Raw genomic sequence first — 20,065 nt, forward strand, 5'->3', positions numbered from 1 at the left:
TGAAATTATTAGAAATATGAATTCGGATAAAGCCACAATGTGAAATATTCTTGATGAAGATAGGAGATAAAATGAAAATGTATCTTAGAAATATGAATAACTTAAATTTTAAATATGAACAAAGCTCTTTGAATTCATTTCCAATTAGAGTAATTAAGGTTGTTTCAGAGTCTTTGTCTTCTACACACAAAATGTATCGGATATGGATGAAAATTCTTTGAATGAAAATGTGATTACTTATTAATGACAATGCAGTTAATTCTCTTTGAGGAATAATTTTCCAAATCGATCGTTTTGACAATTTAAATAATGAAATAACATTTTAACTATATAATGTCCAGAGATAGAGTAGTGCCAAGTAGTCATTTCGTAAAACAGAGGAAGAAATTTAAGTTTGGCAGTCTTATTTTGTTGAGTTTTTCAAATCATTTTCAAACTTTTTATCATTTCTTTAAATCTAACAGCTTTCGTAATGTTTCCTTTAAACATTTGAAATATCATCAAAAGTTATAAAATGCTAAATTAAGTTTTCTCTTCAGTTCAGATTCTCCCAAAATACTGAAAATCTCCCAGATTATTAGGAACCTTAAATTGTTATGTTTTATGAATGAAATTCACAAAATGAATAGAATAATCTCACAATTTCAAGTACAGTCTTTAATAAATCCACTCATTTATCTCAATTTTGTTTCTTTATAAAGAATTACGAAAAAAAAGGTTTCATTACTCTTGAATCTTCAAGAAAATCATCAAGAAGGAGTGTTGAGTAATTAAACATTAAAGTACTTTGATGCCATACTTTATAAAACTCTATGGAAAATTAATTTCATTCTTAAGTATCGTCGGTGATTTATACAAAAACAAGAAAATCCACACAAAAAAATCTCAAAGCAAACAAGAAAGAAAGCAAACAAAAGAAATGTAGAGCGGGTTGAAAATGAAAATTTATATCATGGCAACAGCTGTTGTTTGTTTAAATTAAATAGAATCAAAGCCTCATTTCCACAACAGTTTCATTTCAATTGAATGATAAAGTGTTCCTCTTTACTTACTCACTTATTTCAATTGTGATTGTATCTATGGAGATGCTGCTACGAGATAACGAAAAGACGGAGAAATAAATTTTAGTTTTGTGACCTAATGAAAAAAAAAAATTTTTTTTGTTCAATCAATTTTGTTTTATTTTAATTTTATTAATGAATTCTAAATTGGATTCTCTTAATTGCATTTATGGGCTATATTTTATGTCTTTCACTTTTATCTTTTGCGTTTTCTATGGCCATTAAGCTGAGTATTGAGTATTGAGAGTATTTTCAGAAACATTTACGAGTGAATGTTTCTTCAAGATCATTTACTTGCAATTAAATAATTAAACATTCGTGCTGATTTAAATAACTCATGGCAGTATTCTTTCTCTGGGCGCTCCTTGCCATTTATCAATACTAAATGTTAAACTGTCTTTTAATGCTACACTCAAAAACCTCTTTCATGAAAATTATTAATTCTCGTAATTAAAATCATTCTGGAAAAAAACTCGATGTTTTAATTACACAAAATGATAATGGATGATGATTATGATTGACAAACCGCAAAAATCCTATCATTATTGTAAAAACAAGATGATTAAAAAATATAAAGAAAAGCAACGAAGTGAAAATTGATTTCAGTTCGGTCTCAACAAAGATTTTGTTTAGAGGGATGTGTAAGAAGATGTCAATAAATGAAATTCAAGCTCACTTATTGTTTTTGTTTCTTTACTTGTTAATTAATTTTGAAAAATAAATTCCCTGAACTTAATGAAAAATTCGAATTTTTTTCGTCATTTGCCATTCTGCTCTAAAACTCGTCCCATTTTGATAAACATCAGAATTATGAATGTTTGAGATTTGTTTGTTCTGCATAGAGTTTCGAGAATCTCAGATGAACAGTTTCTATATTAATTTTGAAATTTACATAACAGAATCTCCCCATCATACTTAGGAAGGTTAGTTCTAGTTTATTATTAATGATTTCCATCTCTTTTTTGCTGTCATTTTAGATGTAAACACCACGAGAGTACTCAGCCACAATCCCAAATAATCATTCCTCATTTAAGAGAAGCCAAAAATCCGATTAAAATCATCATCATAATCATCAACATGAAATTAAATGAAAGCAACAGCAGTAGCGATAACAAATCAATCGATTATGAGCATCTAGTCATTTCGTCGTACGTCATATGGCAGAGCTGTGAATCGACAAAACTAAAACACAAGCAACATTTGGATTGTAAAATACATAGTCGACAGACATTAGATGTAGTAAAATTGTGCAATTACATATTGATTAGTTGTTTAGTGTTGTTTGGGGGTGTAATTAATGGTATAAGCAGTAGCAGCAGTAGTAATAATGAGGTCAACATTCTAGGATGTGCTAGCAATCCATGCATCTTTGGTGTTTGTATTGATGAAATTAATGGGTAAGTTGATAGGGTGATTGTTTTTATAAAATGGACATTCGTTTAAGAAGGTAGAAAGGAGCTAATTTTATCTAATTGAGATGGCTTAATTACCTAATAAGAAACAGAAAAGAAATAAATAAATTTATTTTTAACTCAAAAAGTTCACTTACGATTTTAAAAATGTAAGAACCATTTAGCTTTAAGTTTTTTCTATACAACATCACATTTTACCTTTAAATGATTCCATTAAAACCATTTACGATCTTCTTTCATCGATCTAAATTCTTCTTAATGCGATTGTCACATAAAGATAAATCAAGCTATTGAATTTTTAATTTCTTCATTTATATAAATGGTCACTCAACGACCCACAATGGGATTTACCTTCGTCATAAAAGTATGTCGAGAGAAAAGAATTGATCCATCTTAGACAGAAGAAATTCACTGCACGTGTTTAATCAACGAAAATGCTTTTGCCACTTTCGAATATTTGTGCCTTATATGTATCTAAAATGTATTTTTTTTTTTTCATTATTTATTACCTATTTTTCCTACACTCATGCACACACACACACCATTCGTCATCGACTCATAATAATGGGAACGTTATACGATAATAAATTATATAGAACATATAGCTGTTATTGCATTGATGGCTACACGGGGAAACAGTGTCAAACAAATTGGGATGAATGCTGGAGTATGCCATGCTTTAATGGTGGTACGTGTATAGATGGTGTCGCTGCGTACAATTGTACATGTCCTGAAGGATTTAGTGGTAAATATTGATCATATAATTTATGTTTCTGAAATATGAGTCTGTCAGTAGTATTGTTCGATGCAGATTTGATGGGATTTCAATGAATTTATATTGAATTTATATTGTAGTTTTGATGACGAATTGAAATTGATAAAAACTAAAAATTTAAATGATATTGTGAATTACTAAGACCAACGACAATCCAAACTGATGAAAATTATTGTAAACTATTAAAAGGATAGTAAACTTTTCTATTTGTCATGCTTGAAATCCCATAACTTCTAATGCATAATAAAAATATCTCATATTTCTCACATTCACACTCGTAAAAATTTAATTTAATTTTATCATCTAGGTGTAAATTGTGAGGAAAATTTGGATGAGTGCTTATCGAATCCATGTCAGAATGGTGGTACATGTGATGACAGAGAAAACGGATATGTTTGCTATTGTGTTGCCGGATATGCGGGTGTACATTGTGAAGTTGATGTTGCAGTTTGCAATACAGGTAATCACTGTATGTTCTTGTTGATTAAATATTTAAAATACAATTTTCCATTAAATTAAAAAGCACAAAAAATTTTTTATATACAGATGTCATAAATCTTTTTGTTCGAATCTCCCACTACTCCAATTCCATTTGCCTTGAATGAAAATCTTATACATTAATAATTTTAATGCACATTCTCTATTCACTGATTTTTCCACCATTCATTTTTTCATAAATAGGAAGTGGAAATAAATGTCACAACGGTGGTCAGTGTGTGGAAGGACGTGGGCTTGATTTCACATGTGACTGTGCACCCGGTTGGAAAGGACGATTCTGTAGCATTGAAATTGATGAATGTGAAAATTCGCCATGTCAAAATGGTGCTATTTGCATCGATAAGGTAGCCTCATATGCATGCATATGTCCTGTTGGATTTACTGGACCGAATTGTGAGGAAGATATTCAAGTGTGTAATGATTCGCCTTGCAAAAATTCAGCATTGTGTCTCATGGAGGAGGGATCGCCGTAAGTTTTTTAAATTTTCAATAAAATATTTATGTTGTATAAATTAACAAGTTGGAAATTGTCGATTTCGACCACCAACATTTTTACTTTCACATTCATATACGGAAAATATTTGAATATTTTATGTTTAACACGAAAAATAACTGTTTAATTTCTCTCAGGGTTTGTTACTGCGTTCCTGATTTCCATGGAGAAAAATGTGAATACCAATACGATGAGTGTCAAATAGGTCCAAGGTGAGACATTTACAAATGATACACAAAACATATTTATCCGCAAAATTTATATATATTTTTTTGTTATCTGTATTTACAGATGTTCAAATGGAGGTGCTTGCATTGACGGCGTTGATGACTTTACATGTTCATGTAAGAATGGTTTCCGAGGGATGTTTTGTGAATGCCTACAGCAATCAAATGGCGAACTTGATTGCAATTACACAACAACAGATTCTTTGATGCGAACAACATCGAAAATTTCTTTAACGACCGACTCAACAATTCTCTCGAGTGTGTCATGGACAGGCTCAACATCAAAAGTGTTTACGAGTACTGAATTAACTCAAATGCAAACTGATATGTCTTCATCCGTTTTAACATCTACAATCACGCAATCAGTGCCAACAGAAGGACCATCATCATCAACAACTGAAATACTAGAATTAAGCAAGAGCACATCTGATGAGCCATTAATAGAAGAACATTCAACTTTCATCACTGAAAGTTCTACAGAATCAACTTCTGATTCACAAAGCACATCATCAGATAGTTCATCATCGGGTATATCAAGAAAAACCACAATTAAATATCGCCCATGTCCACGAGATCAAACAACATCGAAAGTAAGTACAACAATTAAAACAATAATCGAAACAACATCGGATACGGACTCATCGTCGTCATCAACATTTCATTCATCAACAAGTTACACACCTAGTAATACTGGCACTGATAGCAGCACGCAATCCAGTTTTATAACAACCGCAATAGATGAACAAAGCACATCAGGCACTTCTTTAGCAATTGAATCGTCATCATTACATTCAACTAGTGACATTGAGAGAGAAACGAGCAGTGAAATTAATTTCTCGAGTACTGAAACCGCAACGATTGGAATAAGTAGCACGGCAAGTACAACTTTAACTGATGGAACGTCTGAAATTTTCAAATCAACAACCACATCAGGAACAACGCAACAATCGTCAACAGCTGGTGATGAATTCACTCAGTCATCACGTAAAGACGAGCAGACGACAACATGGATTGATGAAAAAATCACTACGGAAACAATTTTAACTTCATCACAGATGACATCCACCACGACAATCGATCCAACAATTCCGACATTTGTCTCAAGTTTCCAGCCGCCAAGCACAACGGATGATATGTTTACTTTAACGCCATCAGACGTAGCAAACATGACAGATTGTCGTAATTTGAAATGCTTTAATGGTGGATCGTGTGTAGTCACGACTGAAGGTGCAAAATGTGTTTGTCGCTTTGATCGAATGGATCCGCATTGCAGAACACTTATTAAAATACGAAATGCAGCATTTGCTGGTGACTCGTACTTAAGTCATCTTATTTATTCTGATAATCATCCGGATTTCGATTTAAAGCCATTGGAGAATGTTTTACCAATAAATGTTGAATTAAAGGCTAGAACTCGTGCAACAGATGGATTAATATTTGTTGCTTTAGCTCAAGGACCAAAAGGAGGCCATTATACTGCACTTTTTCTCCATAAAGGATTATTGCAGTTTCAATTTTCATGCGGCTTACAAACAATGTTACTTTCCGAGCTCGAGGCACCTATAAATAATGGAAATGAGTTTACAATTCAAGTAGCACTTGATTTTAGTCGAAATCATTCACATTGTAATGCATCATTGAGAATTAATGATACATTGGCAATGAGTGGCGATCAACCAACATGGTTAGGAGCTAAAAATTTAGTAAAGAGTCAAAAGACAATTTCAAGTGTTTGGCTTCATCTCGGTGGAAGTCCTCAAACGCCAGTTGTATTGATGAGTGGACTGCCAAATGGACAGGGATTTTCCGGATGCTTACACACATTAAGGATTAATGAAGAACCAAAGGAAATTTTCAGGTAATTTATTTGTTAATTTTAGTGTACATTTATACTCAATTTTAATTGCTTTAACAGAGATGCATACGATGGTTTTGGAATATCTGAGTGCGGGTCTCTTGCTTGTCTTGCAAATCCCTGTAAAAATGGTGGTACTTGTGAAGAACGATTTTTAGAGCCATACGAACTTGAAAATGAACTTCACAATATATTTTATCGATCAACTGACATGATTGAGAATCGATGGCAATGCAAGTGCCCAACAGGATACTTGGGTGCTACCTGTGAAAAAACAATTTGTGATAATAATCCATGTCAGTATGGTGGAACGTGCGTTGAATTTCCTGCATCTGGATATTTATGCTTATGTCCGATTGGAAAGCATGGACATTATTGTGAACATAGTAAGTTCTAAAATACATATACTTGTAACATCATTGGAACTCCCGATAATTTTTTGCTTTATTATTATATTCTATTTTTAAAAATAAATTACAGCTCTCGATATCGATCAACCATCATTTTCTGGATCTGTCAACGGGCTTTCATCATACATTTCATATCCAGTTCCGATTCCTTTAGAATCAACACTTGATTTGAGTTTCAAAATTGCTCCAGCAACAGCCTCTCAAATATCTCTCCTTGCATTTATCGGTCAAAATGGACACCATGATGAAAAAAGTGATCATATAGCTGTGAGCTTCATCCAAGGCTACATTATGCTCACATGGAATTTAGGAGCTGGATCTAGAAGAATTTTTACTCAAAAACCTTTAGTCTTTCAAGATCATGAAGATGAAATAATTTCATATCACGTACAAGTTATAAGACAAGGAAGAAAGGCTTCACTTTACATTGATGGTAAGCTGAATGTGACAGGAAATTCCCCCGGTGAAGTATCAAGGTTGGATGTTGTACCAACATTATATATCGGAGGGCATTCAGCAATAAACTTTTCATCATTACCTCATGACTTGCCACTCCACTCAGGCTTTCAAGGCTGCATATATGATCTGCAATTGAAAAGTGGAAGTTTGGTTGTTCCATTGCATGATACAAAAGGAATAACAGGGAGAAGCGTTGGCCAATGTGGAACAAGGGAATGCCATCGGCACTCATGTCATAATAGCGGAGCTTGTTTACAACATGGAGCTACTTATACATGCATATGTCCTGAGGGATGGTTTGGTACTTTATGTTCACAGCGATTGAATCCATGTGATGCTGCAAACAACAAATGTGCCGAAGGCTCAACATGTGTTCCACTCATCAATGGCTATGAGTGCGATTGTCCAATCGGAAAGATGGGAAAATATTGTGAAATCACAATCAAGTACTTGAGTGATGTCTCATTGAATGGAAAGAGATCATATTTTGCGCTCAGTTGGCATAATCATTCTCTTGGATATTTATCGCCGAGAGAAAATTACAGACAGAACTTGAGAATGAATCATGAAATTGACGTTTTCAACTATGATTCCTCTAAAAAGCTAATGGCACGAAACATAATGGAACATCAACGAAAGGCACAGCTGTTATCTGTTGAATTTCAACTACGTCCATTAAGTGAGAGTGGATTATTGCTATTCTTGGGCGATCTTGATGACACAGAAGATGGATTTATAAGCCTTTCGTTGAATGGTGGAGTTATTGAATTCAGAATTGCCGGAGTGCAAGGTCAACAGTTTTCAATTGTCCGTAGCAATAGAATTTTGGCCATTGGTGAATGGCACAAAATTCGATTATCACAAAATGGTCGACGACTAAGCTTGTGGGTTGAGGGAAGCAGTACATCAAATGAACTAAAGCCAAATTCAATTTTTTATCACAGTTCCAATTCATTGATTTACATTGGTGGCTTGCCAGATCTCTCAAAATTGCCATTCAATTCCGTATCAGGATTTCCAATACCATTCAAAGGATGCGTTCGACAATTTCACATGAACGGACATCGTTATGTGCTCAATGAACAAACAATTGTTGATTCAAGAAATATTGTTGATTGTGATGGAACAGGTTTGTTGATCCGATGAATAGAGTGGGATTGTTGTGAAGTTAGGTACATTCGTCCAGAGCTTGAAGTCGACATGGTTTAAATCAAGTCAACTTGAGTCGTCCTTTATTTTTAAAGACTATTTAAAGACTTTTGACAAATAACAAAATTAGTGCAAAACTCTATTCTAGTACATAGCTAACTTTACAATAAACTCAATTTAAATCATCACAAATATTCAACTCTCAATTTTCTTCCAATTTATTTACAATCTTTCTCTTTTATGTATTGTAGCTTGTGGTGGTGATGCATGTGACCAAGGCGGCCATTGTTATCTGGATGATAAGCACAGTCCACATTGTAAATGTCCGGAGACGGCGAAAGGAGTTCATTGTGAAATTCCCGAGTCATGTCACGTAATCAAATGTAAAAATGATGGAAAATGCATGCCAAATGGTGAATGTAGTTGCCCAAACGGATGGACTGGATATTTTTGTGAAATTGCCACAAATCGGTTCTCATTGCCAAGTTTTAACGGAAAGAGTTATATGGTCATTCCTAGTCAGCGTTATACACATAAAGATAAGCGCAATGGAGCGTCTTCATCATCACGTCTCACATCCAATAAATTCCTACAAATTTCTTTAAATTTCTCAACAATTAATGTAGATGGAATGTTGCTGTGGAATGACAATAACAATAATAAGTATCTCGGCATTGGACTTGAAAATGGATTTCTTAAGGTCGTTAGCAATTTAATGAGCATCAAGGACGACAAAATTGATGTGTCTATGGGTGGTTATTTAACAGACGGTGCATGGCACAATGTAAAATTAGACATTGATGATTTGGGTCAAGTCTCCATTGTTGTTGATAGAAAAGTTGTATATAATGATGTACGAAATGTTGACGATGTTGTCAATAATTTAGATCTACTTGGTGAATCTTTCTTTTTAGGTGAGGATTAAGGATATATGTAAAGTTTTTTTTGGGTCGATGATAAAAAGAAAATCTGATAATAGAGGTTTAGGATTAAAAGTTTTTTCATCTTTTCGATAACATTTTCTCGGAACTTATGTTTTTAATGGCTATTTAAGGGATACTTTGAGAAAAATTGAGGATGTTTTGTGGTGATGATTCCATGAAATTGATTGAACTTTGTCACGGTCACACTTAAGCTTAGGCTCACTCAAATATAAAGTAACATGTATTTCCGATCTGTACAAATTGTTCATGATGCCTAAGTGGCTGTCATACAGCCACCAAATGATAAATTTCATGTAAGCTGCCATAAAAATTGTGCTGATCGGGATTTACTATCAAATTTTTTTTTAGATCAATATAAATTCTAGATTTTACTATGAAAAATACGAATGACCGATGTCAAAAATAACTTTTAAATCCCATAGCTTTATTTAATATTCAATAACCTCTTTTACTTTCAACTTTCAAGAACCAAAAATTATTACGACCCAAAAAAATTATTTTTAAATAAAATTCTTGTTGATAAAATTTTCCTTTCTATTTTCCTTTTTAGGCGGATTTCCCAATAGCACATCCATTTCAAATCGCACCAATAATCACTTCCATAAGCCATTTTTAGGATGTCTTCAAGGCATTAAAATTTCAAATGCAAACAATCGAGTAACGACGGAACCACAACAGCAAAAACTCCAGAGAATTTCCACGAAATCTACAATTCAAACGACAACAGTAAACGAGTATCAAGATTTTTCACATTTTGAGGGTGAAAATATTGGGGAATGTGAATTTTTTGATGAATTTGTAAATAAATATGATGATAATAATAATAATAATAATAATAATAATAATGTGTAAAGAATGTGGATGGAAATTTTACATTGATTAAATTTGTAAATGAAGTTCTTTTCTAAATAAAATTCGGGGACACAAGAAGTATAAAGTAAAAATTGAGATACGCAAACTTATAAGTTATTAGGAGTAAATAAAGAGTATGGTATATGTATTGTGACATTAATATTAACAGAGTATGCAATCGTGTTTGAGACGATGATAGTTAGGAATTCCTTTACACCTACATTCCCGAGCAACACATATGAAACAGGCTCCGCAATGGAACTTTAAAAGCTAAACTAAACCTCCGCGTCCATATGGTTGTTAAAAATAGGGCACTTCTATTTGGTGTTAGTAAAAAAGATTTAGAGGATCCTTAAAAGCTCCATGGCGGAATTTTGTATATTAGTGTCGCTCGGAATTGCCAGTAAAATCTTTAACACTGTCACACAAAACATAAGAAATGTGTAAAAAATAAAGAAAAAAAGAAATTTAAATGTTGAAGAATTTTATGATTAAATCTTTAAACCCCTACTTCCTCGACTTTTTTATATAAAAAACAGATGAAAATTCTTTTTGGATATGAAGAAAAATTTGTAGAAAGAGAAAATAAATATTAAAATGTAATTTGTATAGAAATAAGGATATGAAAGATTAATTGGAAAAGCAGAAACTTAAGTAAAAAGATACTAGTGGAAAGCTATGTTTTTTGAAATAGTTTTGTGTTGATATTTTATCAATAAAATGATAATGTATTCACAAACTTTGTACACAAAACAGCTTTGTCATCTGGTAAAATCTAATAGTTATTTAAGAATAAAGATAAGACACTTAATAGAACCTGCAATGTGATAATGGTTTAAATTAATTAACTAAAATTAATTCAATTTGTCTAGAAAAAAGTAAAAAGAGGCAAATATTAAAACAATGAAAATATTTCTAAATAAATTTCTATTAAAAATTTCCTTTCCCCAAATTTTTCCTCCACTTATCATTTTTGTAGACTTTGATGAAAAATACCAAAAAATCGTATGAAAAAAAAATTGTTTAGTAGAAGCCAATAAAGATGTAAATCTCTTTGATTTAAAAATGTATAAAATTTAAACTGTTTATTTATTTAGTTCCTTTTTATATCCAGATGGTATAGTAAGAAGTTTTATCACAGATAATCAAATAATTATTAAAATATTAAATCAACAGTTTAGTATAACAGCTTGAGAGCAAAGCTTGAAAAAAATGAAGAAGACGATTTCACTGAGCTTTAAATATTCCGCTTTATCAGTTTTATAAACACCAAATAGCAGACAGAAAATATAGCAAATTGAAGAATTTTTTCCAAAGTGTGGGAGTTTTGACCTCCTAATCTCATCGTTGAGTAAGTCCCTGTTTGTTTGTTTTTATAAAATTTCATTTCAGAATATAACATCAATATACATAAAGCTTTATTTCATCCCATAAACTTTATTTCAACAGATAAAGTGCAGATGTCAATTATTTTATAAAAAAAAATTATTCTTCATTTACCTGCATCCGTGTTGTCCAAAATATTTGTGTCACGGCATATCAAAGTGCATTTCCAAAATCCACACGCATACAACTTTTTCGGTGGTACACAGTATGAACAACTCTGTCCTATAGAATAGTAGACAATAAAAACACTAAAAGAACATCAACATTCTAAATTTTCAACAAAAAATAATAATTTAATCAAAGACTGACCACACAAAATATCGTTTACTAAACATGATCGATTTATTCTTACTCAATAAAGAGAAATATTTATTTCAGCATGCATAAATTGTACATTTCCTCACAAAGATTTCACCCAAATATGATAAATTGGATATATGTAATCTATACGAATCATTGAACATGATACAATTTGACCTCCTACTTGACATTCATGGGAAATATTCTGAATAAATTCATGTAATTTATTTGGAATTTGACCTATGTATAAGTAAAGTTCAATAGCCAAAATCACTCACGATTAATTTTGAATCAATCAAAATATTTTTCCTTTCTGTGAAATATTTGCATAAGTTTTAGGCAAAACTTTTTAGGTCGTTGAACTTTCATAAAGCTTTATTTTGATGTAAATTGATTTATTTTGCAAATCAGATCTGATAAACAATATTTTTGATACGATTGTTATTTTTTCAGTTAATAAATTCTGTATTAGAAATTTAAATAAAATTGAAATGCATCTCGTTAGCAATCCATACTAAATTGACCGTAAAATAAGAAAAAAGAGGTCACAAATTCAAATATTTTTTATCAATGAACTTCCAGCTGATTTAATACGAGAAAATGATGAAAGATGAAGCACGTTGTTTGGATATTTACAAACAAAAATGTCACGTTTTCAGTTACAAAGAAAGAGACAGGTATTGTTTAAAAACATGCGCACTGTGCATAATAATTTTGATTCAAAGCTTATTGCTCAAATTTACTAAGCTTCGGTACTGAAAAGCTCAAATGAAATTTTTGAAGCTCCAATAATGTTAAAGAAATAAATTATTTTGAATGAAAATTATTTTCCGTTTTCACTCGAGAACATTAATCACCATAATATGGCAATTTTGAATAAAACTAATTGATTCGAGACGGTCAATTCAGAAAAATTTTATAAGTAAATGTAATATTTCATGCGAAGGAATTGTTTAGATTCATATTAGCGCATTTTTGAAAAAATATTATTAGAATATTTGAATTGCCAAAAACCGTTAATTAGTCAAACTGGGACAAAAATTCAATGAAGTCACTCGATGTTTTTGAGTTTCGGTTTGTGCTTCCTGGGATAGCAATTTGATAAAATTAGAATGCAAACTGCATCCATAATCTAAAAAGTATTATCATTTTACAACATTTAAATGTCAGACCAAAATCCCCTCAAGACATAAACTTTTCTTTTCCTTTCTAAATAATTTGCAACAATTCTCTTCAAAAGAACAAGAAAATTCTCTCCGCCTATTAAATGGCAATGGCAATGGCAATGAAAAAATAATTATTTCCTTAATGAAACTTAATTTAACGTTTTGTGGAACCGGAAAAGGTGAGTGAAAAATACAAACGACAGCATTAGTAAGCTGAGAAAATGAAAATCATCGGCAAATCAACGTAATCTTCAAGGTCACAAAAATTTCCTCATTTTCGCTTATTTCCAAAAACTACTAAAAGTCATCGTCATTCAATGCTTATTTTAGAAGAAAAATTCACTCAAAAAAGTTCTTGCGGAAACCAATCTTATGGCCTCATTGTCATCAATTTTATTGATTGAAATGTTTGAAAAAAATGATGTTTTATCGGCAGTGAATTATTGATGGATGAAGACATACGGCAAAATTTTTTATTGACATGATTCATGAGAATTTCTATCAAGTAAATTAAAAAAGTTTACTTAACAAAGATATAAAAAATATTTTGTTACTGAGCAAGGACATAAATGAATATATTAAGTGATATTGCTTACTTTCTTATTTCTATTAAATTCTATGAGATTTTAGCTAGACAATAGATTATGAAGACGACGACGCTCACAATAGAACTCAGACTGATCAATGTAATTTTTGGCTAATTGCGTCATATATGGACTTAAAGATCTCAGGATTTAAATGTAAAGTCGATGTAACTATTTGGCTGCTGGACTCTTCAAACTTTCGTCAACAGGAAGTATTGCGGGACAGGCATTATTTGTGAATGCATGAGACAAACGGAGTGTTTTCTGATGGAAAATCACATGGCGTATAAATGTAGAGAAAAAGAGTCAGGAACATAAACATTTTCAACCGCTTTACTAAAGCCCTACAATTCACAGTGATTCAATAGGAACTAATCATCAATCTTCAATAGACATAATGTTCTTGTAGTAGCTGAAGAAAATTATGTCAAACATAAATCTATATTTTTTAAAATGCTAAGACGGATTAAGGTATATAAACAACAAATAAATCATTTGTTTCAGAAAAGATTACAACCTGGAACGAGGTATTCCTATAATAACCTCTTATAGATGTACGCCTCTACAAAAATTCTTCAATAGCTCGCAAATCATCTTTGATTCTGATATTTCCTCAATACTTTTGATAAATCTACGTTCTAAAAAGATAAAAAACATTCATTTATAAGATGCGCAAAAAAGGATTGCGAAAAAATTTCTGGGATTTTAATATAAAAAAAATATTTGTCAAATATAACATCCGATTTGATTTATTTTGTGCAAAACTTATAGGCTTATGAAAGATACATGAATGAAGAAGGATCAAGAAATGAAAATTTTTCTATACAATTTGATATTCATTCAGTCCTGACACATCTATGTTATCAATTTTGCAACAGAAATTATATCAAGGTAACTTATGAATGGACGGCATACAATGTAATGTATCCCTTCATTAATGCCTTCATTCATTGATTGTTTATCGACAAAAATTAAATTATAAAAAAATTATATGTAAATTTTTATAAAAGATTTGCTAATTAAAATACATTGCACGAAAAGGTCAAATCATTTAGAAAATTTGACATTAATTAGGTATATAGAAACAATGTTGTTCATTAAAACGACATTAAACATTAATTACATTTATTGGAGTTGAGCAATTTATTCTCCTTCCTTTTGCTTTTTTTTGTACCAAATGAGTGCTCGACAAAATTATTTAACAATCAAAATAAAATGGAGAAAGAAGATGAAGAAAAGAAACCGAAAAAGGTACCAGAAAGTTATTAAGTCGACTTTCTATCCATTTGGGATTTAAAGAAGATATTGTGCATTGTGTAGGTGATTCAAGACCTCACTTAAGCGCATTTAGGCATACAGTCTTCATTTACTAAATGAAATATTTATTAGTGTATGCTTAAGCAGTTGTTGGCATCCTGTTTGCCGCGACACATTAGTGTTTTGCCAAAATTTTTTGACAATTCTTTTTTATTATTATTAAGTTTGCTTAATAATAAGCAATATATGCAAAATATTAAGAGCGCTACAGCAGAAAGTGTCAATGCATCGGAAAAAATTCAAGGATGTTTTACCCCTTTAGGATAGATTCCACAAGGAAAATAACGGCCGCAAAAATAACATGCATATTATAGTTCTAAGATGGATTCGAAAACGGATAACTTACAAAAGTGATAAGGCCAGCAAAAAAGTCAGATGGAAAGTCTTTTGTAGTAACCTATAGGTTCCACATCGAAGAAGTAAGTGGAAGTTTGACATCCATTAGAAAATAAATTGATAAAAATTCTAAAATAAATTTTGAAATTCTTAAACATTTCCAAAACCAAAAAGCCAAAGAAACCTCAAATATATTTCATTTCCTTTATTTCCAATTCTTATGTTAGAAATAATGATCCTTAATTTCAATTATATCCATCTTCCTACAGACAAAGGAAAATAAAAAATTAATTTAATAGACATTTGTCTGAGGACAGCTTGATGTAATAGATACACTAATATCAAGTTCATTTAAGAGGATTTTCCATTTATGGATTTAATATGGAACAGTAAAAAAGGAAAGTTTTTTATTAGAAGACTGGGAAAAAGATAAAGTATTAACAAAAAAAATATTTAATGCCGCACATGGGACAGAAAATTTTGTTACAGCAACAAGATAAAAAGTTTCAATTTACGCACCATTTAATTTCTTAAATTTATTATCATCTTGTAGATTGAAGGAAAAAAGGTTGTAACTAGACACCAAAAAATGTGGGCTCTAAAAAAGGAAATGAAGAAATCTTTTGTTCTAGTTTTAATGACGTATCTTCAAAGAAAAACTTAAATACAAAAAATAAACATAACCATAAAAAAAAATTTTAGGAGCACACATTTTAGACACAAAGGATGGAATTTAAATTAAATGAAAATAAAGATGATGGAATTTATTGACCCTCCTACTTGTTTTCTAAATTTAATTAATGAATTTAAACATTGAATGAATAAAAGACTAACTTAATGCCCTCTAACCACCAAATTTGCCTTAAAACATTTATTTAAATTTTATGTAATTAATTGATGCAATGCTAATCAGTAAGCTAAGCTCGATTTATTTTCTTATTTTGCAATAATTAACATTTAGCATGTTATCTTTTAATCAGAGTTGGCAAAAATTTGGGATTTTTCATAAAATATGAAGTCAAGGAAACAACTTTGATATATTTGTGTTGTCTGTATTTTATCAAAATATCATCTTACATATGTAATCCTGTCTTTATTGTTTTTAACCATGCCAATCTCTTTATTTAAACGGATATAAAGCTAATTTCTTATATCTTTCACATACAATACAATTATTATACAATGATCGACCCCCATTACAGGTGGATGTAATAAATATAGGGAAAAACACATATAAAATATAATTTTTACTAATCTATCGTTGAAATTCGATATTAAGCGTCAGAAATTTGATGTTGTCGGTTATTTTTTCCTTACTTGAAAAAATGTCCATCCTTTTGTTTGAAAATTAAGTGTTTTAGAAGATTAAAGCTGTTTTTCATATCATATTCATGATTTGTTCAAAACTAAACTAGTGAGCATTATGCCGTATACAGTTTGCTAATAAAGAAAATAAAGCAATAAACTTTTGCTTTTTATGGTCACCAAATCGACACAAAATGTATGAATAATTCAATGGTATTGAAGAATACATATTTCAAATCCAACAACAAGTGATAAAATAATTGACTATTTTTATAACATAAACTACACTGATTCAGTGAGAAACAAATAAATTAATAAATAAGTAACTACTTTATATTCTTCTTGTTCCGAATAGCTTTTTTGTCTATCTATGAAAAAAGGCCAATAGTAGTTTCGTCTATGACCCACAATAACTGAATTCGAATAAGGAAATAAAAGTAATGGCTCTCAAGACGGAATTGAGATGCTTGATATCTCCAATTGATTAAAATACGATACACAAATTGAGTTTGATAAATTATGAAGAAATATGTAATTTTTTTACTAAATCTGATAGTTCGAAAACATAGCTTACTGAATAAATAATAAATGTAATGTAAATCTTGCTACCAGAGACTCTAAATCACTAAAAGTGATGATAATGAAAATTTCTTATAAATATGAAAATATGAAGATATTTTAATTTATAGAAAAAAATACCATAAACTGTTCAACTGTTTAAATGTTACTTTAATCTTAAACAAAATAATCCTTGCCCGACCGATACAAGTTTTGCATTCCTGCAAGATGGCTGTAAAATGGTTTTCAAGTGGCAATTTTCATGAAATTTAACATGGAAATTGGGTGCCATGTGGCAGCCACTTAGCTGCCATGAATAATTTGTGCTGATACCTAATCAGGATTGTATTTAAAGTGTATTATTTAAAATCAAATAATTTGAATGAATAGTCTTTAGTAATGAAGAATTATTACTAAGAAAAGTTTTATGTATCAATTCATCGAAAAATAAACAAAACAGCACGTAAATCCTATACAATTTTCCATAAGGAATTGACTAATGCATAAAATTTGAATAAAAACTATTGTTTACAATCGAGAATTTTCTTCGGTCTCAACAGTTTCCTTCATTAAAAAGGATTTGAATTGAAATTTCAACAAAACATCAACTAATATAATCTCGATAAATGTTGTTTATGAAAAGAATGAGTCATTTACCATGAAAATTAACATAAATTTTCCATAAAATCAATGATTTGCTGATTGATGCTTTTACGTCGCAGAGTAAGAAAAATTTCAGGAAACAGCACTTTAACTTTCATCCATTGTTAAATTTTTCATAGAAATATATATTTTCATGCTTTTCATGACTTCATTTCTCATCCTGAAGTACCGTTTTTCATAATCTAAATGAAAGGCGACTCAAGGTCTGATTCAATTACTTTCTTCACCCACATACATTAACTTTTGTTTTTCAAGTACTAATCTATTGGTAGGTAAATAACAATAGAACACTTAATGGTTCATTTTATGCGAGGACTATGAGTGCTGTATCAAGAACAATCGTGATTGATTAATTGAATTGTTTGTATAGAAATTTTATTATTCGTGAAAAGTTTCACGGAAAATTGTCAGCTGTAAACATGTTCCATAAATACTACAGAAGAAGAAATACAATAGAGTCATCATCAATAAGTCTCCATCACGTAACTATATCGCTAAATTTCTTTAATTAACACCAAATGTGAATCATAAAGCGTCCATATATACACCAAATTAAGGTGTCTTCTGTTCATAATTTGAGTTTCTCGGGTAAGATGGATACCTGAATTTGCATCATAACGTTCATATGCCCATGTATAAATGTATTTATCCAACTAACTGCTTTTGTTTGCAATTCGTACAGTATTTTACTTATTTAATTCCAGGCAGTAGCAATATTTCAATTTACGTAACACCTCTGCTATCTCCATACAATCTCTCTGTCTGTTGTTATAGCTCCATACAGTATGATTTATTAAAAATCCAACATTTATAATATAATTGAATAAAAAGAACAGCAACAAAAAAACTACAATATAACTAGTCACTAATATGACTACTGACTTATTGTACACACACAATAACCTTTTTCTCTTTGAATACTTTATTTTTGTAAAATTTTATTCATACAAAGGCAGAAACAAAAGCCGCATTGAAAAAAAAAAGTTTCTAAAAAATTATCATAATCTTCAAAAAAAAAAAAAATTGGCAGTCAATAGTCAGTGACTGACTTAATCTGTATTACGAAAAAGATGAAAATAATAATAGACAACGGTTGAAACTGTTAAATTCAGTCATTGATACATCATTACTCGCATAAAATTGACCACAAAATGCTTAAGCGATTTTCTTTTGTTTCATGTGAAGCCATGAAAAATGCTTTTTTCCGTTCAAGGAACTTCAGTCTTTTATATTTCATTGAATAATTCATAAACATTTTGAGCATCACTTGCGGCTTTCTTGAGGAGTTATCGGACGTGCAAAATGCGTGAATTAGTGCCATACAATATGTTGAAAAAATTTATGTGAATATCATTGAATTCAGTGTGTACTCACTAAGATTCAGTAACATTAGTAAGCTGTTACGAAAGATTCAGATGTAGAAACTGACTTACTTAAAATGTTATCATCTCACACGCCCATGAATGCAGACACATCCAAGCAATATTTTGTCGATTTCTACTTCTTTTTCATTAACAAGATTATAAATTCTTTTTTATTTGTTTCTTTTTCATGTAAATTGAGAGATATTTGGTGAGTGTCTCATTTGGTGAGAATTCGATTAAGATTGTAAGAAAGATGAAATGATTTCTATAAATATAATCTGTTAACTCATTCTTGTTTTGTTCTAAAAAACTGCTTATTAGAAGTTTTCCACATATCCGGTATTATGGCTACTAATCCTAGCGGCCTCGTCGAGGAAAATCTCAAGACATGCCACTACATACTCGGAGACCATGGATATCAATTGATCTGTATGGCCAGCGAAGCAAGTAAGAAAGTAACTCGAGCAACATCTAAAATGAAGGCTCCACAGAAACTATCATATTAGCATCGAATGGAAGCCGTCCCTATTCAGAAGCTATTTGTATATCACACTGAGGTTCTTAGTGTTCAAATCTGGAAATTTTCTTAATTTTTTTCTAACATTATTCAGCGTACAACCCTCAATTTATTCCCTTCAATTTTCTTCCAAACTCAATTACTCCTCTTTCCAGTCATAATAAATCGATGTTTGTTTTCATTACCATAAAAAACGAAATTTGATTTACCAGTGATTTATGATCATGAATATAATACTTATGAAAGTATGGGGAAAACAAAAAAAAAGTTTTCAAAAAGATTTTCTTTCGTTTCATTGATGAGAATTTCATGCTGAATAATCCAAGTACAAGTTTTGACAAAAAGTTGTGATGTAAATTACTCAAGGCGTAAAAACATTTTAAGAGCTACTTTATTTTAAATGAATTGAATAAAAGTTTTAAATTTATTTGCCT

General features: G+C 30.7%; 1 protein-coding gene across 3 annotated transcripts in view; it reads left to right on the forward strand.

Annotated features, from left to right (window-relative positions):
- Positions 1-11,210, forward strand: part of eys (eyes shut) — a 49,023-nt gene extending 37,813 nt beyond the window's left edge. For all 3 annotated transcript variants that reach the window (XM_070647791.1, XM_070647792.1, XM_070647793.1), the window contains 10 exons: positions 2,039-2,458; positions 3,070-3,218; positions 3,556-3,708; positions 3,930-4,215; positions 4,377-4,451; positions 4,531-6,324; positions 6,382-6,707; positions 6,802-8,319; positions 8,591-9,253; positions 9,834-11,210. In XM_070647791.1, coding sequence (XP_070503892.1) covers positions 2,139-2,458; positions 3,070-3,218; positions 3,556-3,708; positions 3,930-4,215; positions 4,377-4,451; positions 4,531-6,324; positions 6,382-6,707; positions 6,802-8,319; positions 8,591-9,253; positions 9,834-10,135 — 5,586 coding nt within the window. In that variant the 5' untranslated portion in view covers positions 2,039-2,138 and the 3' untranslated portion in view covers positions 10,136-11,210. The remainder of the gene's footprint in view (positions 1-2,038; positions 2,459-3,069; positions 3,219-3,555; positions 3,709-3,929; positions 4,216-4,376; positions 4,452-4,530; positions 6,325-6,381; positions 6,708-6,801; positions 8,320-8,590; positions 9,254-9,833) is intronic.
- The last annotated feature ends 8,855 nt before the right edge of the window (positions 11,211-20,065 follow it).

The sequence above is a fragment of the Chironomus tepperi genome, unplaced genomic scaffold (assembly GCF_022539635.2).
Source record: "Chironomus tepperi strain 1889 unplaced genomic scaffold, CSIRO-AGI_Ctep_v1 contig_376, whole genome shotgun sequence".
Lineage (NCBI taxonomy): Eukaryota > Metazoa > Arthropoda > Insecta > Diptera > Chironomidae > Chironomus > Chironomus tepperi.